This window comes from Chrysemys picta, chromosome 9 (genome assembly GCF_011386835.1).
Source record: "Chrysemys picta bellii isolate R12L10 chromosome 9, ASM1138683v2, whole genome shotgun sequence".
Taxonomy (NCBI): Eukaryota; Metazoa; Chordata; order Testudines; family Emydidae; genus Chrysemys; species Chrysemys picta.
The window spans coordinates 50,651,191-50,676,368 of NC_088799.1; the positions used below are offsets into that span (position 1 = coordinate 50,651,191).

The 25,178-nt window shown below is 45.3% G+C and overlaps 1 protein-coding gene across 1 annotated transcript; it reads left to right on the forward strand.

Annotated features, from left to right (window-relative positions):
• Window positions 1-158: 158 nt before the first annotated feature.
• Window positions 159-24,307, forward strand: LOC101934351 (small ubiquitin-related modifier 3). Its single transcript, XM_005303678.4, has 4 exons — window positions 159-367; window positions 19,688-19,816; window positions 21,023-21,094; window positions 22,790-24,307. The coding sequence occupies exons 1-4, from the start codon at window positions 347-349 to the stop codon at window positions 22,850-22,852; spliced, it is 285 nt and encodes a 94-aa protein (XP_005303735.1). The 5' UTR covers window positions 159-346; the 3' UTR covers window positions 22,853-24,307.
• Window positions 24,308-25,178: the final 871 nt, after the last annotated feature.

Consider the following 25,178-nt stretch of genomic DNA (forward strand, 5'->3'; position numbering starts at 1 on the left):
CTGTGGGGAGCTCCCTCTTCCCCTTTACCCCCCTCGTTCTGAGAACCACTTACTTCGCCCCTCCCCCCGTTTTGGCGTCCTGCTCCACCGTTTCCGGTTCCCCGATGACGCACTTCCCAGCGCTACCTGCCTCCGCCCCTAAAGCGCGCCCCCGACGAGGAATCGCTCGCGAGCGCGCCTCGTGAGCGCGCACACGCACGTGGGCCCGTCGGAGCCAATCAGAGGCCGGGGATTTGGGGGGCGAAGCGCGCTCTCGCGGGCAGTTGCGGCGGGAGAGACGCGGGAGCTGAGAGCGTGACTGTGCCCCCTCCGCGCTCCCGCCAGGCCGGACCCGTCCGACGCCGCCATGTCCGAGGAGAAGCCCAAGGTAAGGGCTGGGGCCGCCGCACACTGCACACTGCTTGGGGCTGCCGGGCCCGCGCCCGGCCCAGAGGCGGGCTCCCCGCTGCGCAGCCCGGGCCCGCGGGCTCCCTGGGGCCTGCCGGCCCCGCCCCATAGCGAAGGGACTCGGGGTCTCGCGCCCCGCCCGCCCGCGAGGGATGCTGGGAGCGTGGCCAGGCTGCGGGTCGGGCCTCCCTGGGGTTGGGGGCGACGTCGCGGAGAGGCGCTGCGCCGTGCCGTCGTGGGGAGCGTCCGCTTCGCTCCCCTCCGCTCGCCCCGCCCCCATTCGCCGAGCTCCCGCCGCCCATCGCGGCAGCGTGTCAACTCCTGGCCTGCGGGGTCGCTCCCCGGGGGAGCCAGTTGGGTAGTGCCTGTTTAAATGGACCTGTGGCTGTGTGTTCCCGGTCAAGAAGGCAGCTCAAAGACATACACCTTGCCGTGGGAGCCGAGAGTGGTGAGGTCAGGACGGACCTCGGTTTCTGGAGGCCTTCATTCCACGGTGTCAAAGACTGGCCCCAGAGCAGAGTTGTGCGCTGCAGTCTTCATCCTGGGGCTGTAGGTGGTCTTTCTAGATCTCCTGGGACCAGGCCACAGAGCGCCTTGAAGATAAGACCTGAGACTTTGACCTTGATTTGAAAATCTGTATGCAGCGACTGTAGTGAGCGGAGGAAGGGTTTGGTGTGCTCGCAGTAGCCTGTGTTGCTGAGGAAGACATGTTGCAACATTCCCTACTAGTGGAGTTTGCTAAATGCTGAAGAATACATGCTCGAGTACATTGCATTGCTCTAGTCCAGCTGAGAAGTGACAAAGCTTTGCCAGTTGACGTGCTTTCATTGACCTGCCCTGACAGTATGGGATTGCAACAATGTTCATTTGAGAAATATAACCAATTTTACAAACAGCTACCATACATGTACAAAAAATAGAATATTAACAATTGGAAAAGTGAACTTGCCACTTATTCATTCGAAGAACCATGTGACAGCCATATTGCCATTCAGGGGCTTGTCACTGAAGAAGAAAAGATTTTTACCAGAGGATGGAAAGCTGAACAGATAGAGGTGGGAACAGTTGATGAGCCAGTGCCTCTTCCTGGTAGTCCCAGAAAATTCTCCGAGGACCAGAGTTGCAGCAGTGCCCAAAGAACGTGCTTGATACAGGCTACACCTGTGCCTCTTTAGTGGAGGCATGGCCAGTGGGTACTTACTAAGTTCCTTGATTCTGAAATGTGTGGAAGCTTCTGAGTTTCTTGCCCAGGGTTAAAAACAAAATTGTGGTTCGCCAGGACCTTGATAGTTCTGTGCATATTAAGAAAAGCACTTTAGTATGATCAAGCCTTCACTGCAGGTTGTCCATATATTGATAATTGTGGATGCTGCCTTGTTTCAGACTCACTATTGCTATGATTGTCATCTCTCTGAAAATGTGAGTAGATGAGATCAAAGGGCATTACTTACCACAGCCAGTTGTCCTAAATTGTGAAGTAAATGTAACACAGGTGAGCTGAACTAAACAGAATTTGAAGGTAGGTCTCATTGAGATTGACAGAGGAAAGGTATTCTTTCAGAGGTAATTCTTGAATGATATGAGCCAGAAATTGTGTGCAGAAATGGAGTTTATTTACTACCAGGTTTAAGTTGAAATCCCATGTTTTTTCTACTCACAAAGAACCTTGAATAGAAACGGAAGAACTTCTTGGCTGGAATTAGAACAATCATTCTTAAATAGATGATATCTGAGACACTGTTAGATAACACTTGTTACTTTATGGGGTGGTGAGGAGGCCAGAAAGAAAGGGCGTGGGAATTACTGAGAAGACCTGCGTGAATAATCTTCAGAGCCCATCTGTCAAGAGGTACGGTCCAGGAGGAGAAAGTTCTTTAGTCTTCTTTAGTCTGTGGAGATGATGGGCTAGTTGGCTGAAAAGATTTTGTAGTCTAGAGCAGTGGTTCTCAAAGCCGGTCCGCTACTTGTTCAGGGAAAGCCCCTGGCGGGCAGGGCCAGTTTGTTTACCTGCCGCATCCGCAGGTGTGGCCGATCGCAGCTCCCTCTGGCCGCTGTTCGCCGCTCCAGGCCAATTGGGGCTGCGGGAAGCAGCGCGGGCCGAGGGATGTGGTGGTCTAGAGAAGATAATGCAGAGGGGCTTTTGGCTGTTTTCTGGTGGCGGAAAAGAGATGTGGCAGCTGAAATTTTCTGTTAACTCTCTGAAAGAGGATTGGTTGGCCAAGATCTCATTCAAGTCTGAGGAATTTGTTGGTGTCTTTTGGGGGGATCCCCTGAAAAGTGTAATCTCACCAAAGGGAGCTTGAATGACAGAGGTGAGGCTGGTGGGCAAAAGGAAAGTATTTTGAAAAGCCTGCAGCCATGGTGCTGTTTCCGTGGGTTGAGAGACACACCTACAATTGGTCAGTTCAGTCCATAGTCTAGGAATACTCCTGGATTCCTCACTGACGCTGAGTCTCACTTGCCAACATTTGCAAGTAGTACTTTCTTCCATCTCTATTTAGCTAGGAGACTCTGTCCCATTCTGGTGGACAAAGACCTGGCCTTAGTTATTCGTGCCTTTGGCACCTCTCAGCTGGACTACACCAACATGATATACCTGGGCGTGAAACCTTCAGAACTTAGGAAACTCCTACTAGTGCAGAAGGTTGCAGCACATCTCCTCAGCAACATGGGCTACCATGAGCACATCACATCTGTTTTCTGTTCTCTACGCTGGCCTCCCATAGAATAGCGAATCAAGTTCAAGGTCTCAATCATTATCTTAAAAGTGTTCCTTGGCCTGGGTCCAGGATAGCTAAAAGATTGTCTAAAGCTCGGGTATGAAGACCATGGTCGACAACCCCACTCCTCTGGCACAGTGGAACTCTCAACAATAAGAGTAAAGCTTGTCTGTGCAGAAGACAGAGCTTTCTCTAGGGGTTGTCTGAGACATTGGAGACACCCTGCCCCGGGACTAAGTACTACCACAAACCTCATCACTTTCTGTTCCAAGTACAAGGTGCATTTCTTCCACCTTGCCTTCTCTTTATAATACACCTAACAACACATATATTAAAAAAGCAGTGGGGGCGGGAGCAGACACTATTGAACCAACATACTCCCCTGAACACACTTCTCCCTCTAGGAGAGGATGAGAGAACAAACAATATATGACAGGTGTGTAGTCATGTCACTTAGCATGCTACTGGAAGGTGTTTGGATACCGTGATCAGTGCATTGTAAGAACCTATATAGAATAGAATGAAATTGCCCTTGGAGGTCTGTGTCCAAAGCTCTAAGCCACATATTGTGGCAAGCTAGAATGTTGCAGGGAAGGGTTCTGGTGGAAAAACTAGCAATGATGTAGATAGTTATACAGGAAGCAGAGTGCTAACTTGTAAATCTTTAGCTTTTTTTTGACTTTTGTGGGCAACCTTAGATTTAGGGTGACTTTATGATAAAGACAGGTGAGCAAAGATTGGAGATTTAAAGTTGTTTTGTAGGACAATGGGCAAATATTCAAAACCGCTCCCCAGTGAGCTTTTAAACTTTTGGTCCACAAAATCCTTATTAGTCCTTGTTCCTTCCATTGGGGTTAGAAACTTCCTGTGCTGGAAGCAGTCTTGAGACGAAGGAAGGGAGAATCAATCTAGGGGCCAAGGAGGACTGGACTTGACTAGCTATATTTGGTATAGCTTTTCTATGGCTCTGCTGATAGATATTTTCCTCTCTGGATTGTACCCTTCAGAATCTGGAATCTTTTCTAGAGACTGTTTTGGAGAAGATCACTTTCTCTCTTACTGGTGCTCATCTGGAGGAGTTTGCCATTTTAAGGAAAGGGTGAAATCTCCACCTAGTAGTGGAGGATCTGACCTGAGCTATGGCACTGGCTTACTTGGAGAGCTCACCTGTCTTCTGCTGATAACGTGGGTGAATGTTTCTGATAGTTGTATGATTCTTAAGATGAAGAGGATGGTTAGGACTTTGCATTCTCAGTACTTAAAGGACAGTCATTGCTGTTTAAAAATCTAAACTGAATTTATTTGGTGCTTTATCTGGGGGCGGGGGAGGGATAGCTCAGTGATTTGAGCATTGGCCTGCGAAACCCAGGGTTGTGGGTTCAATCCTTGAGGGGGCCACTTAGGGATCTGGGGCAAAATCAGTACTTGGTCCTGCTAGTGAAGGCAGGGGGCTGGACTTGAGGACCTTTCAAGGTTCCTTCCAGTTCTATGAGATAGGTATATCTCCATATATTATCTGGTAAGGTGGTTGAACTAGTGAGGCTGTGTTTGATGGAAACATCTGTGTTCTGTTTTGGGTAGATACCAGGACTATCAGGAAAGAAGGGCAGGATTATGTCTTGACTGTCAGAAGTTATCTTGTTTCTAATAGTAGTCATGTTTGACTCAAATGTTTAACACCAACAAAAGATGTGAAATAAAGAGATGACTGTTTCAGGCTTCCAAAAATATTAGAAAATTATTATTGTACCCAAAAATGTACTAAGATATTTTTGTTTTGTGATAGCACTTAAATGTCAATTGAGAAAGGGGCCCCATTTTTCTAGGTAATATACAAACCTAGTGATAGTCTCCCGCCCTCCCCCACTCCAAGAGTTTATAACAGGGATTGGCAACCTTTGGCATGCAGCCCGTAAGGGAAATCCACTGGCAGGATGGAATGGTTTGTTTACCTGCAGCGTCCGCAGGTTCGGCAGATAGCAGCTCCCACTGGCCGCGGTTCAATGTTCCAGGCCAATGGGGGCTGCAGGAAGCGGCGACCAGTACATCCCTCAGCCCGCGCTGCTTCCTGCAGCCCCCATTCACCTGGAACAGTGAACCACGACCAGTGGGAGCTGCGATCGGCCGAACTTGCGGACGCTGCAGGTAAACAAACCATCCCGGCCCACCAGTGGATTTCCTTTACGGGCTGCCTGCCAAAGGTTGCTGATCCCTGGTTTATAATCTAAACAGACAAAGGGTTTGGCTACACTTGCAGCTGTAGAGCGCTTTGGGTTAAACCAGCCTTCGGAGAGTGCACTAGGGAAAGTGCTGCAGTCTGTCCACACTGATAGCTGCAAGCGCACTGGCGTGGCCACATTTGCAGCGGCATTGGGAGCGGTGGATTATGGGCAGCTATCCCAGCAGTCAAGTGGCTGCAACGTGCTTTTCAAATGAGGGGGGTGGGGTGGAGTGTGTTGTTTGTATGTGGGGGGAGAGAGAGAGTGGGTTTTTGGAGTACTGAGTGTCTCAGCACGCTATCTTGTAAGTCCAGATCTCCCTAGCCCCCCTGCTTCTCTCACTCACTCAGTAAACGTTTGCTTTGCCCCGTTGCCGATAAGCAGCCGCTGTCTGAAACGGAGCTCTGAAAAGGCACTTCCGCATTCCTCAGCTGATTTAATAACAAAGAGAAGAGTGGCCACTTGACTTAAGGGGATTATGGGACGTTTCTGGAGGTCAATCAGTGCGCTGTAATGTAAATCCTCGTTCACACTGGCCCTGGGGCGTCTCAGCCAATACGCAACAGCCGTTATCCCTCTTGTGGAGGTGGAGTACCAGGAGCACTCTAGCCAGGGAGTCAGAGCGCTCTACGTGCCTTGCCAGTGTGGATGGGGAGTAAGGTAGAAGGCTTTATTGCGGTATAAAATGCCAGTGTAGCCAAGCCCAAAGGAAAGGGCAGAGGGATAGAAAATACAAATAGGGTGAATCCAGTGATGGTTTGAGAACGTTAGTGCCTTGGAGGTTTTTTGTGGGGAGGACGTTGTGATTAGGTGGGTTGAGGTTAACAGAAAGAGGAAGGGAGATGGAAAACGCAGAAGAGAGCGGGGGGGGGGGGAGTGTGGAGGGCAGATGGAGTGAGATTTAAGTGAAGAGACCATGAGGAAGGGGGGGGGAGAGTAAACAACTAATCAGCAGAGGAGAGAATGTCCAGAGGCAATACTAGAAAACAGGCTATGTCTACACTACACACCTCTTGTGGTGGCATGTAGGGTATTTGTTACTACATACTGCTATGCAAAGCAAGCTGCGTCCACGCTGCAGTGTAGCTACATGTGTCAGTAAAGCTCTAGCAGGGGTTGGCAGTGGAGAAAGGCTTGGCTCTGCTGCCTCCACATTGCTAGAGTCTTTCACTGCTATGGGGAAGGACCCCAGCTGTGGGGAGGCAGCTGCAGGACAGGCAGTGCTTGGGCAAACAGAGAGTCATGTTGGGTACACACGGGGTTCAGGCATATTGTTACTTACCTAAGCAGTGCCTCTCCATCTACGGTGCTAGTTATTAACAGTGCTAGGGGAGCATGTCATCTATGTACTCTACACACCACTGAAAGGAGTGTGCAGTGTAGACATACCTTTAGATCCGGGGTTCTCAAACTGGGGGTTGGGACCCCTCAGGGGGTGGTGAGGTTATTACATGGGGGGTTGCGAGCTGTCAGCATCCACCCCAAGCCCCGCTTTTCCTCCAGCATTTATAATGGTGTTAAATATATTAAAATGTTTAATTTATAAGGGGGGGTCGCACTCAGAGGCTTGCTGTGTGAAAGGGGTCACCGGTATAAAAGTTTGAGGACCACTGCTCTAGATGACATCATCATGTGTCCAATAGTGCCAGCTGTAACGGCTTCTGTTTGTTGCCAGCTGAGACTTTAGCTGCTTCTATGCAGCTTCCCCAGAGTCACATGGTTGTGGGGAGGGTAGAGCCTGGTGCCCCTAGGGGCAGGAGGGTCTCCCCTGCAGAGTTCTCTGTCTAAGAAGTGCTGGGAGAAGGAGGGAACCTGTTAGCTTCAGTTGGAGCTCATCTTCCCCTCCTCCAGTGTGTTATTTTACCTGCTGAAACTGCTTCTGCTAAGTGCTTATCAGAAGCCTGCCCCTGAGAGCTTGCAATCAAAATAGATGACACATAGACAAAGGAGTGGGGTAAATGGCGGTAACACAAGTTTCAATATTCTTTCATATTCTCCTGTTTTACGTTTTGTACTCCTCTGTGAACTTATTTAAACCCTATGTCCACGTGCACCTTTTCCTGGATCCAATTTTTATTTGTAATTTTAGCCTGTCTCTTGATAGGAAAGGAAAATGATCCTTGCCTCTTGCCTCCTGTGTCTACACCTTCCCCTAACTTTCACATGATCACCTGTTCTTATTCTAGCTCTCTCCCTGTACCTTGCGTGTAATGGTCACTGACCTCCCCACATAAATCAACAGTTAAAGCTAGTGGTTCTGATCTCTCAAACCACTGCATGTGCGCTCCTGCTGCCACTGACAGTGCAGTGCCATAGAGCAGCTCCCTTCTCTGTGAAGGGCGGAGGACAGAGTTTGGCTGACCTCCTCTCTACTGTTGGCCTGCAGTACAGGGTCTTTTCTGGGAGGTGGCGAGCACTGTACTCTAGTGCCCTGAAATCATCTCCTGTGTCTATCTAGGGATTTGGGGGTGGGATGAGAGGAAGCTTATGAGAGAGATTGCCATGAACAAGAAAATATTTGGAAATACTTTGAAAATATACAGTTAAAGATAGCATTTAGTGAGTAACACTTCAAAGCACATAAAGAATTATAAAATGAGTTCTCTTGGAGTTGAAATAACGCCTTATGATCTAAGCATTTAGGGTGGGAATTTCAAAAGCACTTAGCATTAATGTATTTCTGCTTCTATTGAAGTTAATGAAACTCCCATTTAAGTTTGTAGTTGAACCTATTTAGGACTTAGAATTATTTTATCATTTTTTATATTATTTCTATGGCAAAAACAGGTGCTAGTCACTTACAAAACGCTGACTATTTTAATAGAAAATTAGTGAATGTTGTATAACTTGCAGATCTTTGCAGTGTCTTATAAATAGGATCCAGCTAATTATAGTAACAAGGCCTGACCACCATAGTTATGGCTGCGTCACGACTTCTGTTTAAAGGTCGATTTTTCGAAGTCCTCTAAAATCATCATGCTTAGATTACTTGGAAATTTGGTGTGCTTCAGAGGGATGTAAAGTAGGGTTAGTGACCCAAATTTGGGGACATTTGAGATAGAGGTTCTGGAGATATATGCCCTGGGAAAAATAGCCATTTCCCAAAAAGTTCTAGGTGGAGGGTTTTGTTTTTTGTTTTGTCCCCACCCCCAACTGAGCTAGAGATCAAGCTATGAGACCATTTTCATTTACACCACATCCAATGTGTCATTTTACCCAAGGTAGCACATGGCACCCACCAGTCTTTGGGGCACCCAAATGTAGAATGATATTTAAGAAAATGGACATTGTTCACAGCATGCATGCACCAGTACAGAAAATTGCTCGCAGGTTTCCATTCCTACCATTTTAATCTTAACCTTAAAATCAATTTTCTGTTTAATGTTCAATAGTTCAAAGTGCTCTAAAATCCATATTGTTACACTGAATTTTAAGGCAATCTGATTAAGTGATGGGACATAGAGTATAGTGATCTAAATTTGGGTCAATGTGACCAAGGGGTTCCCAAGATACAGACTCTGGGGCGGGGGTCAACTTTTCTTAAAGTTGACACATCCTGGCAATGCTTTTTTTGCTCACAGATAGAGATCCAACCAGGTCTCAGATCGTTGCACCAGTATCTCAGACACTCAACGGTTACTCAACAGAGTGCATGGCACTCACCAGCCCTTTGGCAGAAATCACATTAAACATTATTTGAAAAAGAGTTTGCTTCTCCAGTTAGGCACACTAAGGGCTTGGCTACACTCGAAACTCCAAAGCGCTCCCGCGGCAGTGCTTTGAAGTGCAAGTGTGGTTGAGGCACCAGCACTGTGAGAGAGCTCTCCCAGCGCTGCAGGTACTCCACCTCCCCGAGGGGATTAGCTGGGGCACTGTTTACACTGGCGCTTTACAGCACTGTAATTTGCTGCGCTCAGAGGGGTGTTTTTTCACACCCCTGAGCGAGAAAGTTGCAGCACTGTAAAGCGCCAGTGTAGCCAAACCCGAAGGCTCACAAGCCTATTCGCACACCTAATAGATGACGCTGAGCATGTGGAGACAGAGGAGTTAATAGGCTTGTTAGCCTTCAAAGTTTCCTACCAGCTGGATAGCTCAAGATGACAAACAGTCGTCCTTTGAACCTGACTCACCTCAAGATTACACGGGTGTGTACCTTACCTATGTATTTCCTGGTTTTTAATTTTGCTGAGCTCAGTGTTCTGGAGGGACAACAGATGTCACCAGGCAGCCTTAAGGCTGTGTTAACTAGGTGTTTTGCCATTTAATGTGCTTTAAAGCTCGACTCTTGTAAGCGCTCTATTATCCGGTTACATTGATTGTTTTGAAAGTTGGTGTGCCGCATGGGGTACCATTAGTGATCCAAATGGGTCATTTGATTGAGGAGTTCCCAAGTTATGACCCCTCTTCCAAAACTGGTTGCCCTCTGTGCCTTGTACTGATAAACTGAGAGGTATTAATGACTTGATGAATCACAGATCTCATTGAGATTGATGGCTGTGAACTCACCCTTCAATTAACATAATTAAGAATAAGTTAATCACAAACCCTTCCCCCACCCTCCCTGGCTAAGCAAATGGAGATTTTGACTGAGTGGATGGAGGTTGCTGCAATATGTGAGTAATGGATGGCAATTTTATTTTTTGGGGTGGGAGGAGCAATGCCATCAAAGTCTTTTGAGGGAAAATTAGATATGTGAATTCCTGCTGGGAAAAGAGAGGTATTAGGAGTGAGGCAATAGGAGGAGGGAGTTTGGGGCTGCAGTGAGGGGAGGTGTTTTATGGGGAGAGGGATATATATGAATTGCTGGTTGGCAAGCCATGAATTGATGGTTTGAGAAAATCTGAGGGGTAGCCATGTTAGTCTGAATCCACAAAAACAATGAGGAGTCCAGTGGCACCTTAAAGACTAACAGAATTATTTGGGCAGAAGCTTTCGTGGGTAAAAAAAACTTCTGCATCTGAAGAAGTGGGTTTTTTAACCCACGAAAGCTTATGCCCAAATAAATCTGTTAGTCTTTAAGGTGCCACTGGACTCCTCATTGTTTTTGAGAAAATCTGTGTATTGTTAGCCCCTGGGGGAAGGGTGGGGCCAAGTGGCTACTTCCTGATCTTGTGTTTAATGTGGTTTTGTTTTTGTTTTGTTTTTGTTTTTTCTTTAAAGAAACATAGCTCAGAGATTTGGAACTGACAGCATGGCTACCTTGATTGCTGAGGAAAAATAAATGTGTGCTGCCAGAGGTGCTAATGTGTGGTTTCTGGGCAATTTCTGGATCACAAGGTTGGATAAGTTTGCAGGAGAGTAATGAGTGCACCATGACATGGGGATTACTAATTGCAAGTTGATTTGGGTGGAGAGAGAAAAAAGAGGTTGGCATCATGTTTTGCCCACTCTACAATGTCTCACTGGTGACTTGAGAGGTGGTGATGTGTCAGACATGGTGATTCAGTCAGGCAGAAATTATTTGGGCCTTATTCCTGGTGTACTGCTCACACAATGTATGAGAGCAGACTTGGACTGCATCAGTGACTTGTGTCCAGGAGCTGTGATAGTCTTTAATTTGGCTGAGCCTCTGAATAATCACTACAGTGACAATATGAAAACTATTAAGTGTTGGAAGAACATTAATTGGGAAATTGGAAGGTTCATGGCTAATTGAAAAATGTGTATTGTGTGTCAGAAATATTTACAAGGTTTGACACCTCACTGTTTCTTGTAGCTGGGGTACATCTGTCACACAAGGGTCAGGAGATTTTTCAAATATACAGAGGGTTTTAAGATGTATGATCAGTACTTTCTGATGCATGTTTCAGCATGTTTGAGAACGACTGTTTAGGTGTTGGGATTATTATTTTTTTTTTTAGATTTAACAGAGTTTTAAATGTTGTTTGCTTGTTTATAGTTGGTTTGTAATAAATGATTGTTCAGCAATTAAAGTGTTTGTGGTCTATTATGCACCTGTGTAGGTGAGCATGTTCAATGCAGGGTTTGAGGACAGTGGGATAACTCAGTGAATGACAGTTATTTCACTGAAATTCATGTCATAAAGGAATGTGACTCTTAACTTACACATTTGAAGTACAGTAGTTGTGAACCTTAGCATAGGTTGGGTGGGCCACATTATAAACTTTGATTTACTGAGGCGTTCCTCCATTGCCCCCACCTTCCTCCTCCTGCCTTCCTCCCAGAAAAGGTGTGTCAAGACCAAGGAGCAGCAACCCTAGCTCACAACACATAGAATCATAGAAGATTAGGGTTGGAAGAGACCTTGGGAGGTCATCTAGTTCAACCATCTGGAATTCTTTGCTCCAGATCTCAAAGAAATGGGGAGTTGCATGGCTGGAGATTCTGTGCAGGGTAGACAGCATTAATTTGTTTATCTAGGCCTGCAGTACTGGGTGCATTGTATTATTTAGGCTTGGCAGTATTCGATTTAAATTGTTTGTTAGTTCTCAGTAAATGTCAGTTTTGCCTGATGCACTGAAATGGACTAAAAAAAAATCTGTTGGCCTCTCTGCACTATTTGCTTGTAGGGATCTGCATCACTGTTCCTCTGGCTGCTCAGGGAGCCCTCTGCAGCTCTGTTATCACAGCCCTGCTCACTTACTCACTCACTGTCTGGGGATGCAGTGGCCTTCCCCTAGCAGGAGTCATTCAGCAGCAGGGTGGCCTCCCCTGTGGCTGGGAACTCATTGTCCTTGCATTCCAGGCTGGGGGTCACTGCTCTGCCCTGCCAGGACCATAGCTCTCACTACACCTTGCTCCTGCAGGGATTCAGTACCTCGCAGCTGTACAGGGAGGCCCTTGCAGCACCACCGTAAAACTGAAAATGTATTAACATTGATACAACTCTGAAAAAGATTTAAGTTAATATTGATTTTTATTTTTAAATTTACAAAAAAAAAATCAAATTGTGCCAAACTTAGTACTGTTGTAGGCGGAAAAGGTCTTTGCATAATATTTATGTGGGATATACCCCTTTCTCTTGACTGGGACACACAGGCTCCCATCAAGCATTGTCTTATTGCTAAGCATGGTGTCTGTTCTTGAGGGATAACCATTGCCTTCCTGGAAGACATTTGATGGGCAGTTAAGGGCTGAGGACCTGGAATTCAGGATATTCCTCAACCACTCCAGGGGACCCCCATCGGACAGCTGCTCCTATCTGAAATAGTCACACAAATGGTTTTGAGTCAAACAAATGTCTCTCTAAAGTAAACTTTTAAAAAAAAGTGTACAAAATTTCTCTTACACTTTTAGAGACTTGCAGACAGCTAGACATAACATAACAACCCAAAACAAATCCTAGATATCCACTGATGGGACATTTACCTGTTTCATATAAATCACCAGAACTCAGATTGCATGGGGAGGAGAGGAAAAGAGGGATTAGAATCCAGGAGAGAGAGAGAGTGATTAAGTGCTTTGAACATATTACTGCATCCTCTGTACTCCATAGCAATGGATTGCAAGGTACCAGAGCAACAATTTTTATTCTGTTGTGACTGAGTCCTTATTTTGACTTGTTTGATAAGTAAGGCAATTTATTTCAGTGGTATACAGAGGTATGCTCAGAATAAGGAGTGTCTCCACAGCCACGGGCATGAGGGAGACAATGGGAAATTCTGGCTCTGTGTGCATGTGTGTTTGTGCAGAGCTACAGATAAAACTATTGCTGTGATGCAGGTCAAAATAGTCCCTTCGGTCAGTCAGTTGTTACGCAAGGTAGTACATGGCACCCCCTAAGTCTTTGGCAGACCCAAGCTGTGAACAGTATTTAAGAACATGTTCACTTCTTTGCTTGCCTAGATGTGCAACCTGGAAGGAGCACAGTGTGCATGCGCCAATAAAGAACAAAACCAAGAGGGTTTCTGTGCAGCCACTTATACTTATCTGGGTCGGTTGAGGGAATGTGCTGATGCCATTGCCTCTAGTGAACACCCCACCACTGACATTTCTAGTCTGAACCTTTGCGCACCTGTGCAATAAAGATTTAATAACTCATGTTTGCTAGAAGCTGTGTGTGTGATAACATATTTTTATATTACGGGGAGGTTTACTGTGAAGACAGCAGGATAGTCAGTAGCCAGTCTAAACAAAAAATTTTGTTTAATCAGGTGGGGGAAAAGCCAGGGACAGAGGACTGAGTGGGTTCAGGGCAACTTTTTTTGGGGGGGTGGGGTGGGGTGGGGTTCTTTAACAGTGTTAGCTGGAATCCTGGGCATGAGAGTGAATGGGTTGTAAAAGGAGGTGAAGAGCTTGTACATTTCTTACTCCTGGGGGGATTTTGCGGCAAAACAAAATTCTGCACCAAAAAATTCAAAATTCTGCATATTTTATTTGTCAAAATAATGTAATATAATCACACCAGTTTCAATTGTTTTAGTAATTTATTAAAACTACAATACAGAAAAAAGTCACAATAACTATTCAGCATTTCCTAAACACATGGAAGTTAAGTTACAAACACTTGGTAACTAATACCCGGCATTCCAGTTATAATCCTGGATTTTAATTTTAAATTACATTACAGAACACCAAACCGGGGCGGGGGGGGGCGGGTAGAATGTCATTTTAAATTGCTCAGACTTTCACACATGAAAGTAATGCAGTTTTGCTAATCATTGTTCTGGACCTGGCTCTGTACTTTGGGAAGTGCTTGGTTCTGAGTGTCCTGACATTTTGGGCATGTCTACAATGGCAAAGTTACAGCTCCGACAGTTACAGCACTGCTCAGAGAGCGCAGAAGGAAAACCGCTGTTGTGTGTTCACACTGACAGCTGCCTGCGCAATAGTGTGTTCACACTTGCAGCGCTGTTTGGAGCAGTGCACTCTGGGCAGCTATCCTACAGAGCACCCTCTTTCTCTTTTGCCGCTAATACTTGTGGAAAGGTGGAGGGGGCCATGGGGCATCCCAATGCCCCATGATGCATTGCTTTGCATCCCAGCAATCCCTGTGCTTCTGTCCGTGTTTGACACCATCTTTCAACTGTTTGTGTACTGCGCGCTCTGCCTCTTCAGGCTGCAGGAATGGATCCCAAACTGCTGACCAGTATGCTGCTCGCTCTGACCAACACATCAGGAGTGGCAGTGGAGTTATTCCTTAAACTACAAAGGCAAGAGGAGTGCGACGTTGATCTTCTTGAGGGATAACCATTGCCTTCCTGGAAGACATTTGATGGGCAGTTAAGGGCTGAGGACCTGGAATTCAGGATATTCCTCAACCACTCCAGGGGACCCCCATCGGACAGCTGCTCCTATCTGAAATAGTCAAACAAATGGTTTTGAGTCAAACAAATGTCTCTCTAAAGTAAACTTTTAAAAAAAAAGTGTACAAAATTCACGGAGGTGCTGACCACAGTGGAAGGCTGCTTTTGGGCTCGGGAAACAAGCACTGAGTGGTGGATCACATTGTGATGCATGTCTGGGATGATGAGCAGTGGCTGCAGAACTTTCGCATGAGGAAAGCCACATTCATGGGACTTTGTGATGAGCTCGCCCCAGCCCTGCGGCGCAGGGACACCAGAATGAGAGCTGCCCTGTCATTGGAGAAGCGTGTGGCTATTGCACTATGGAAGCTGGCTACTCTAGACTGCTACCGATCAGTTGCTAACCAGTTTGGAGTGGGAAAGTCGACCGTTGGAGTCGTGTTGATGGAAGTGTGCAGGGCCATTAATCGCATCCTGCTCCAGAAGACCATGACTCTGAGCAACATGCGTGACATTGTGGATGGCTTTGCACAAATGGGCTTTCCTAACTGTGGAGGGGCGATAGACGGCACACACATTCCAATTCTGGCTCCAGACCACCTAGCCACCGAGTACATTGCAGGGGGTATTTCTCAATGGTTCTCAAGATGCTTGTGGATCACCGTGGGCGTTTCACGGCCATTAATGCAGGCTGGTCCGGAAAGGTGCATGACGCACGCATCTTTTGGAACACTGGCCTGTTCAAGAAGCTGCAAGCAGGGACTTTCTTCCCTGACCAGAAGATCACCATAGGGGAAGTTGAAATGCCCATAGTGATCCTGGGAGACTTCGCCTACCCCTAATGCCGTGGCTTATGAAGCCGTACATGGGGCAACTTGACAGCAGGAAGGAGCGGTTTGACAACAGGCTGAGCAAGTGCAGAATGATTTTTGAGTGCATTTGGCTGTTTAAAAGCCCACTGGCAATGCCTGTATGGGAAACTGGACATGGCCGATGACAATATTCCTATGCTTATAGCTGCGTGCTGTACGCTGCATAATATTTGTGCATGGAAGGGTGAAAGCTTCACTCAGGGCTGGACCGCAGAGGCTCAGCGCCTGGACGCTGAGTTTGAACAGCCAGAGACCAGGGCTATTAGAGGGCCACAGCGTGGGGCCATAAGGATCAGGGATACCTTGGGGCAGCAATTTGAAGCTGAAAGCCACTAATATTTGCTGCTATGCTCAGGATTGCAGTGCTTGTAATGCTAGGAGGTGTCTAGTGAACATGATGCAACAGGGGGGTTTAACATAATTGCATGTTGCTTTGCAGTGCTCTTTTTGCTTTCACTTAATAGAATAAAGATTGCTTTCAAACCAACACAATTCTTTTATTAAAAGAGAGAGTCAAACAACAATAATACATCAGCAGGGAGGGGGAGGGGGGAAAGGGAAGGTCTCCAGAGGAGGAGGGGTCCCCGGACAGCTACAGATTTGTGTATGTACAGGGATCATACCCAACCTTCTCCTTTAGAGTACAATGTAGTGGGTGCTGTACTTCAGCAGGGCCAGGGGGATGGGTGTTGAGTGCAGTGGGTATTGGGAGTCCACACTGCTGGACTGTGAGGAAGGAGGAGTGGAATGCTGTGGGTAGAGAGTGGAGCCAGGAGATTGATAAGTGTGTTGATGGGGGGGGTGGGGGAGGCGCATGGGAAAGAGTTTTGTGACAGCGGCTGCAGGGGAGGGAGGGCGGGTGCGGAGCTGTTCGGTTTGAAGAGCTAGTATTGCCTGGAGCGTGTCCACTTGGTGCTCCATAACGTTTAAGAGCTGCTCCATGGTTTCTTTCTGGTGTGCCGCGTTCTCCTTTCGGTCCCTCTTTTTGCTGTCCCGCCACTCCTTCAGTTCCTGTTTCTCAGTGTCAGAGTGCATCATAACCTCACGGAGAAAGTCCTCCTTAGTTCTTCGTGGCCGCTTTCTAATTCTGCACAGCCGTTCTGCTGCCGATAAGGGAGGCTGGCCTCTCAAGGTCATCTCTGTGAAGTTTAAATGCAACATTTTACAGAAGCAGTATTTTTTGCAACACAGACAACACTGATTCAGTGCTTTAAAACACAGTCAGTACTCACACACCTGTCACTAACTGGCTGACCCCATGCAAGCACACGAGCCACAAGACCCCCAAAATGGTGAGTAGCCGCAGGGCCAGGGTGAATCACTCTTCCCGGACCCTGCTGTACAGTGGGCACGTGGCTCTTGGGGAGAGCCAGCCCTGTAGGGTGGGACTGATAATCATTCCTGTCCCCACACTTTCCACAGGATGTGATCATTATGGAAGATATCTTGCTGCTGAGGGTGAGCAGGGAATCAAGGAAGGGTCTTCTCCAAGCCTGCAGCTTCCACCCTGCCCCTATGCAGCTTGCCTGTGTGCAGCAATGGTCCCCTGTCTCCCCGTGATGGCACAGTGGCGCGGGAAAGTTACTGTTAAAAGGGGAAAGAAACAAAGCAGCTCTGGTGAGGAACCTGCGGCAGCGAATTGCCCAGTATCTCCACGAGAGTTTCCTGGAGATCTCTGAGGGAGATTCCCGTGAAGTGAGGGAGTCTTATCAACAGCCTGTTCTGCCGCTCAGACTAGGCATGCGGTGGGAGAAAAGCCTGCTTTCTGCAACCCTCTTGCCCCCAACAACTTGCTTCAGCAATTCCTGAAATCAGATCCACTTACCAGGGGCCTCCTCTCCTGTTTGCGCTTCACCAAGATCCTACTGCTGTGACTGGCTAGGCTCCTCCGGGGTAGAAAAGAGCTCCTGACTGCATGCATCTCTGGCCTCCGAGCCATCCTCTGGGTCCCCCTCCCGCTCTTCGTCCAAGATTTCCTCCTCCTGGCTCGATCCACTCTCCACTGGCACGTGAGCCAACAAAGTATCCACAGGGGCCTTTGCAGTTGAGGTAGGGTCGCCACCGAGTATCGCGTCCAGCTGTTTGTAGAATCGGCAGCTCGTGGGCGCAGCATCAGAGCGGCGGTTTGCATCCCACGCCTCATGGTAGACGTTCCGCAGCTCCTTCACTTTTACCCTACACAGCAGTGTGTCCCGGTCATGGCCCCTTTCTATCATGCATCTAGAAATCTGTCCATAGATATCATAATTACTACAGTTGGAGCACAGCTGAGACTGCACAGCTTCCTCTCCCCAAATGCCAATGAGGTCCAGCAGCTCGGCATTGCTCCAAGCAGGGGATTGGCTGGTGCGTGGAGCAGGCATAGCCACCTGGAAAGATGTGCTGAGACCACTGCAAACATCACCGAGCAAACAGGAAGGGAACTTTCAAATTTGCAAAGGAACATACGGGGTGGGGATGACGGTTGGTCACCTGGGGGTAGGGCAGTAGAGTTCAGACCGATGACCAGAGAGGCGAGAACAGGCATTGTGGGACACCTCCTGGAGGCCAATCACATCGCTGTAATTGCCATGGTGTCTACACTGGCACCACAGCGCTGTAGCCCTGGCGCAGAAAGCTGTACACCTCTTGTCAGGGTGGATTTTTTTTTAAGAGAGCTACAGCTGCGCAGTTTCTGCACACTAAGTGGCTTGGCAGTGTGTACACCTCAGGAGTTACAGCACAGAAAGCCGCTTTACTGGGCAGAAAATTGCCAGTGTAGATGGGGCCTTTATTGACTGCCTGGTAAATGTTTTATTTGCCCTCAGTGTTTTTTTTTTTTTTTTTTTTTTAAATAGGTAAGTAAAATAAATCCTGAGCTGTAATCTAACCTCATTGTGCCACTTTGGCACAGGAAAAAAGTGAGAAGGTACATAAGATCTTCCTAGCTGAGGATCCCCTTACTGTCATTTATGATAAGACTTCTTTACATCACTCTGGCCTTAAAACTTTCACAAATTTTATGCTCCTGGGAGAATTGATTGAGAATGGGAACAGTTAATTAACAATAGGAACAATAGGCATGCAGCTACATTTGTGCCTCAGAGAATGAGATCAATTAACTCAGGGCACGTCTTCACTGGCAATGTTAAAGCGTGGCCGCAGCACCGCTTTAACGTGGCTTGTGTGGTCGCGGCGCAGCACTGGGAGGGAGCTCGCCCAGCGCTCTAAAAATCCCACCTCCATGAGAGGAATAGCTCCAGCGCTGGGAGAGCGGCTCCCAGCACTGGTGCACTGTCTACACTGGCACTTTACAGCGCTGGAACTTGCAGCGCTCAGGGGGTGTTTTTCACACCCGAGTGACAAAGTTGCAGTGCTGTAAAGTGCCAGTGTAGACAAGCCCTCAGGCAGGCTGCTTCATTTGTGCCTCTAGCGTGCTTCCTGCATAATAAAAAGCCCTACCGTTACACGCCAGAGAGCTGCAGTCGCAAGAGAGAGGGACAGAGTCTCTCTCTCACTTGTTGGAATGCACGTATGCCCAGCCCCGCCCCCGCCGGCGATCAGCCAAGCATGCATGCCCAGCTCCTCTCCCCTGTCTCTGAGGCTGCTTCAGGCACACTGGAACAGATGCGCTGGCAGGGAAGAGGCGCGTGTCCTCCGGCAGATTTTTTTTGTGTGTGTGTGTGTGTTTTTCTGCACGGGGGCACAGAAAAATGCAGGTCGTGTGAATTCTGTGCTCCTGCAGGGGCGCAGAAACCCCGTCCCCCTCCAGGAGTAATTTCAGCAACTGTGGGGTTGGCAGAGTAAAGGTTCCTGTGTTAATGGGGCATATTGGGGCATTACTGAAAGAGAGCAAAGTTAAGGTTGCCCATGCACACTTAACTGTGCATTTCCTGGTTTTCAGAGGTTTGAGTTTTGCTCAACTCAGTGTTCTGCATGACATATCATCAAGTAACCTTAACTCTGTGTTAATTTAGTGTTTTGCCATTGAGTATAAATAATCTACTAACTTCCCCTCAGGATGGTCTGAGTTGGCAGATGTAAATGTTGGAATTTGTTCAGTTTTTAGTAATTTGTTCTAAAGTTTCTTGCTTTTACCTATTTGCCTGCAAGTCTCAGAGGCAAACACAAAACTTGAGGTTTTTTTTTCCTTTGTGTGCTGTGGAGAACATCAAACCTTTATATATAGGAAGGAATGCTTCTGTTTTGCAACAGTTTGCTAACTTACTATCAGTCTTTTCCAAATTCTTAGGGTAACTTTTATTAATAAATAGTGATGTCCATCTTTACATTTTGTTTTGCAGGAAGGAGTAAAAACAGAGAATGACCATATCAATCTAAAAGTAGCTGGCCAGGATGGATCTGTGGTGCAGTTCAAAATAAAAAGGCATACACCCCTAAGCAAACTAATGAAGGCTTATTGTGAGAGACAGGTACATGTGTTTAACACAGTTTTTATATGTTGTAGTATTATAATAAATTCATTTTGCTGCCTGAGAGTCAATAGGATCACTTACCTTATGAAAAACATTGTCATTATGGAAACTTTACTTCTTTTCATAAAATGTGTTAAATACCAATGTTCCAGAGATGAGTAGACCCGATTATATGGAAGTATGGTAGAATATGGATTTTGCGGCCTAACTTTCTCTCTCAGGTTTGAAAAATTTGGTTTCAATTATACTTTAATCAAAATGACTTTCTCCTCATCCAGCGCTCCTGGTTCTCTAAAATTGGTACTAGGGGCCAGGAACTCCTGAACTGTAATCCCGGCTCTGACGCTAATTCCCTCTGTTGCCTTAGACCTCTTAACCTCAGTGTTATAACGTATATAAAATCCTTATCCACCTGACACGTGTGAAGTGAGGTTTAAGAAGTTTGCAGAGTATTTTGAAGATGAAAAGTAGTTGTCTGTCTTTTCCTTTTGTTTTTTTTTTTTTTTCCCCCACCCTTAATGTTTTTTGCTGCCTCTCTATCCCCCTGCATCACTCTGCTCTGGTAGCTTACTCTTCCTTCTCTCACTCAACAGAAAGCTACATACTGCCAGGTGCAGGGGACATGTGCTATACCAAAATACAGTAGAACCTTTGAGTTATGAGTACCTTGGGAATGGAGGTAGTTTGTAACTCTGAAATGTTCATAACTCTGAACAAAACATTATGGTTGTTCTTTCAAAAGTTTACAATTGAACATTGACTTAATACAGCTTTGAAACTTTACTGTGCAGAAGAAAAATGCTGCTTTCTGTTTATTTTTTTTAGTAGTTTACGTTTAATACAGTACTGTGTTTGTTGGGGGATGTTTTTGTTGTTTTGGTTTTTTTCTTCTACTGCTGCCTGATTGTGTACTTCCAGTTCCAAATGAGGTGTGTGATTGACTGATCAGTTCATAACTCTTAGATTCTACTGTAGATGTCCTGATCATACAGTGCCTGCCCTGGGACATCAGACTAACTTAGAATTTTGACATCTGGGTCGAATCATATATTACAACATAAATATAGCTCTTCTGTCACTTTAAATCTTCTGAATTCTGATTTTTACACATTATATCAAATACTTGCTCCTAATCATAAACTTATTTTATTTGGATTGCAAAGTAAGAACTCCATAGCTCACGTTAATTATTTTAACTTCCAGGGTTTGTCAATGAGACAGATTAGATTCAGATTTGATGGACAACCAATTAATGAAACTGACACGCCTGCACAGGTACGAAAATACATTGTAATAACTGTAGTAGAACTCTATATTTTTAGATGTGTCTGCACCTAGAGAAAACTATTTTAGGTGGGATTTTGATAGAAATAGTATCTGTGTTGTAGGCCCAGCAGTTCCCAAAACGTGTAGTAGGATTTCTTTTTCTTTAAATATTTTCATAATTGTTACCACTGGTGGAGCTTGACCCAATTAGCAAGTGAGAGTACTAGTGTAGACATGGCTTCAAATAGTTGCCAGAGTTTTAAGGATTGTCTTACGAACCATGCGCAGAGTAGGTATAGACAATAACATGATTAAAACACAGGTGGCTGCTGGTGCCTTGTCTACGCTAGTGCTACCACCATTTCTGCCACTGCTGAAGCTGAATCAGTATTGGCAATAGTGATAAATTTCAGGGAGGAAAATTCCTGGTATGGACAAGGCCTGTGGTAGGGAATACAAGAAACAAAACCCAGAAATATTCTCGATGGTGTGGATTGGACTAATGAGTCCTCCTTTGGAGTTGAGAGAGAACAATAAATCACTGACCAAACTGGTTTGTTCTGGCTGTGGGAATGCCCTACAAAGTTATTTTGTAATTGGATGTGAAAACTATGAGAGAGATAATCTAGGCTGAAAAGGAACACCCTGACTGCAGCTGACTGGAGTGGACCCCAGGATGGCTTGCTGAAAAAACTAACTTTTTCTGTGCCCACAGAGTATAATCCCTGTAGAATTAATGGTACTACTCATGTGAATAACTGTTCACAGTGGTTAGTTGAGATTAGTTACAAACCCTTGCTGTTCAGAAGACAAATTGAACTGCACAATTGTTCAAAGTGCACCGCTGCAGAAATTGGCTGGGAGTGGAATAAAGGTTTGATTTGCAAGTTTGGGGAGATCTGTAGATTAAATCAACAGAAACCACACCTTTAGCAGTTAGCAAGGAGGAAGCAGAGCAGAGAATCTTGCCCCAGACTTCTTGGGGAAGTATACTCAGGGTACGTTTACACTACGGCGGCACAGCTGTGGTGCTTCAGCTGTGCCTCGGTAACACTGTAGATGCTCCTGATGTTGACAGAAAGGGTTTTTCTGTTGATGTAGGTGATCCACCTCTCCGAGAGGCGGCAACTAGGTTAATGGAAGAATCCTTCTGTTGACCCCTGGTGTAGACATGCATAGGTCATTTTGACCTAACTATGGTTCTCAGGGCCTGAAATTTTCCACTGCCCTGAGTAATGAAGATAGGTTGGTCTAATTTTTAAGTGTAGACCAAGCCTGAGACTGTGGGGAGCAGGGGTGGGAATGGAGGGCCAGAGTTGTGCCCTGTCGAGTAGGAACAATCTGTGCTGAGTATTGACACTAAAGGAAAAGCATAGACTGACATGAAGCCCTTAATGCCTTGGATCTTAGACTCTACTTTACTGCCTAAATCTGGGATCTTGTTCCCCAACACAGTGTCAGTCAGCCTGGAATGTCTTGGCTGAAGGGAGACCAAGATAACTTGTGACTGGAGCTGGGAAGACACTGTGGTGAAGGGGGTGATGTTGCTTTCTGATTGGGTGGAGAGGGGAATTTAATAAGCATTAAAGTTTAAATTTAAACACTGCTTCTTAACGAGTAATGCTATTAACGGTGCAAGAACTAAATGCCCTTTTAAAATGTATAGCTATGTATATATTAAATATGTGTATATTAATCCAACAGCTGGAGATGGAAGATGAAGATACTATTGATGTGTTTCAACAGCAGACAGGTGGAGTGTGTTAAACATGCTGTCCTTTTGGGAAGAGGAATTTAAAGACCCTTGTCACACCTCACTTTCTCATCTGTCCTTGGATTTGCTATTAAATAGTAATGAATGAACATGCCAATCACACAGGATTCTTCTAAAACTTTAGAGGACATTTACCAAAATTGTTCTGCTGTCCCTCTGACATACTGCGTGTGCAAGTCAAAACTGTATCTGCAGGGATTAATCTACATCTTAAATTGGGCCAAATGGAATTAACTTTTCAGTTTAAGTAAAATATGGGTTGTCTGTCTGCTGTTACCTTGTTTATATAAACCTGTGGCCTGAGTATCCACCTATATTCTAGGACACGATTGTTCATTCCTGACTCTTGTTGTATTATTGCCCCACTGCATAATTCTAATCATGTAAATATATCCTCACTTCAGTAGTGAGTTTAAAATCTCCTCCTACAATAGGGCAAGTGAAGGGAAGAAAAGTTTATTGATTTAAAAGTTTTTACTATGTGTTGTAAACACAGTTATTATTGTAAAACTTAAAACCTATGATACAAGGACTGTACGTGCAGATATGAGGCTTAGTATAGAGTAAATGTTTAAATATTGCAAATGTACATGTGCTTTGTCATAATCTGATAAAATAGATTGAAATTTAAGTTTTAAAAAGCAAAAATGAGAGAATTGCCCAGAATTAATGTCAGCAATTGAGTTATTACCAGAATGCTAGACCAAACCTACTAGTGTTCATGACTAGTGTATTATGTTCCATAAGAATAAAAAGAAAAAAGTCCATCATCACAGCTCACTATCGGTTTACTAGGTGATGGACAAAAAAATGTGTACCTTGTCCCTATCATCCCCTTTAATACAAACATAAAAGTTGTATCATTATTACTCACTTGGTACTAGTAAATATGTGGCCTCTGGTTTCTTTCAGTACATGTTTCTTATGGATAAATGTGGTCTTACATAAAACAAACCAAAACCTCTAACAAACAGACTCTTGATAAGCTTATGGCCAAGTTGTATGTGCAGAAGAGCTATTAAAAGATTGCTAAGCACAAAAACCTTGAAAAGGTAATTTAAGGTTCTTCTGAGAAAATTCTGCTCCGCTGCTTCCCAAAAATGTATTTAATTTTAAATGCATTTGTGTGGTGACTTTCAGTTCTGTATGAAGTTTTGGGCTCTACTCCAAATGAAATTTTAAAAAGGTCATCTTATTATCCTTCAATAGGTTGTCCATTGCTGCTTGATTAGGTCATTATCTGCCTTTTATATTTACCTGACCAATTTGACAACATTAGATCATCTCTTTGCTTGAAATCTGCTGGGAAAAGTCCTTATTTTCTTTTTCATTTTATTGTATATGGGCTAGGGTGGGATATTCTGTTAGAGCTCATAGTTTATTCACCAATTTGTACATTATTTGTTGTCCTTTACTACTGTATACAGTAAATATAGTTTGGTACTCTGTCTCATGGCTTATGTTTAATGCTGCTGCATTTCAGATGGCTTTACTTGACATTAAGTCACTGAAGTGCCATTGCTTCATTTGTTGCCATATCTTGCATTGAAATCCTCACCTCGGACAGTTCTAATCAGCTACACTGAACATGATAATAGGTACAATAAATGCACAGTTCAGGGTACTTATACTCACAACCAACTAGGATTACAGTAAAGGCACACTCGTCTGGTAATCCAAACTCTACTATGGTTAACGCGTGAATTGTGTGTTTTGTTAAATAAAATTACCTGAACCAAAAAATAATTGGGCAGGAGGGTGGGAAGATTGGTTTCTGTGTAAACAGCAGCTGTGCTGAGTTGTTCAAGAGGCCAGCTCAATGTAAGTGAGAAACATACCTGTAACTGAATTTACTGAGATGCCAGTATGACAGCACTACTGGTACATATACAGAAGATTGAATGCACATAAAGATAAGTGATCCCACCAAACTAAAAAAAAAGCAACATCTTGCATTGCTTTTGTGTCAGACAACTTTCACCATCACTGATTTCCCAATGAAATAGTTTGTGGTAACTATTTCTTCTCTCTGTGATGAGGCTTCTAGATGATAATTGCATGCAGCTTTTCCCTTTTGATGAATTAGAATATTTCCCACAGTGCCAAACACATCACCAGACCTGATCCACTTCATCTGAGAGGATTTGCAGAGTGAAATTCAGCACTAGTGTTTCTCAGTGTAGAATCAGCTTTGACATTTTACACACAATGTACCATACTTGTCACTTTGATGTATGTCATTTTGTGTCTTCAGAAACAGCTCCTATAGCCCTAAGCAGGGTAGCTAGAACTTATCTGGCCTGAGAGGGACTAGATCAT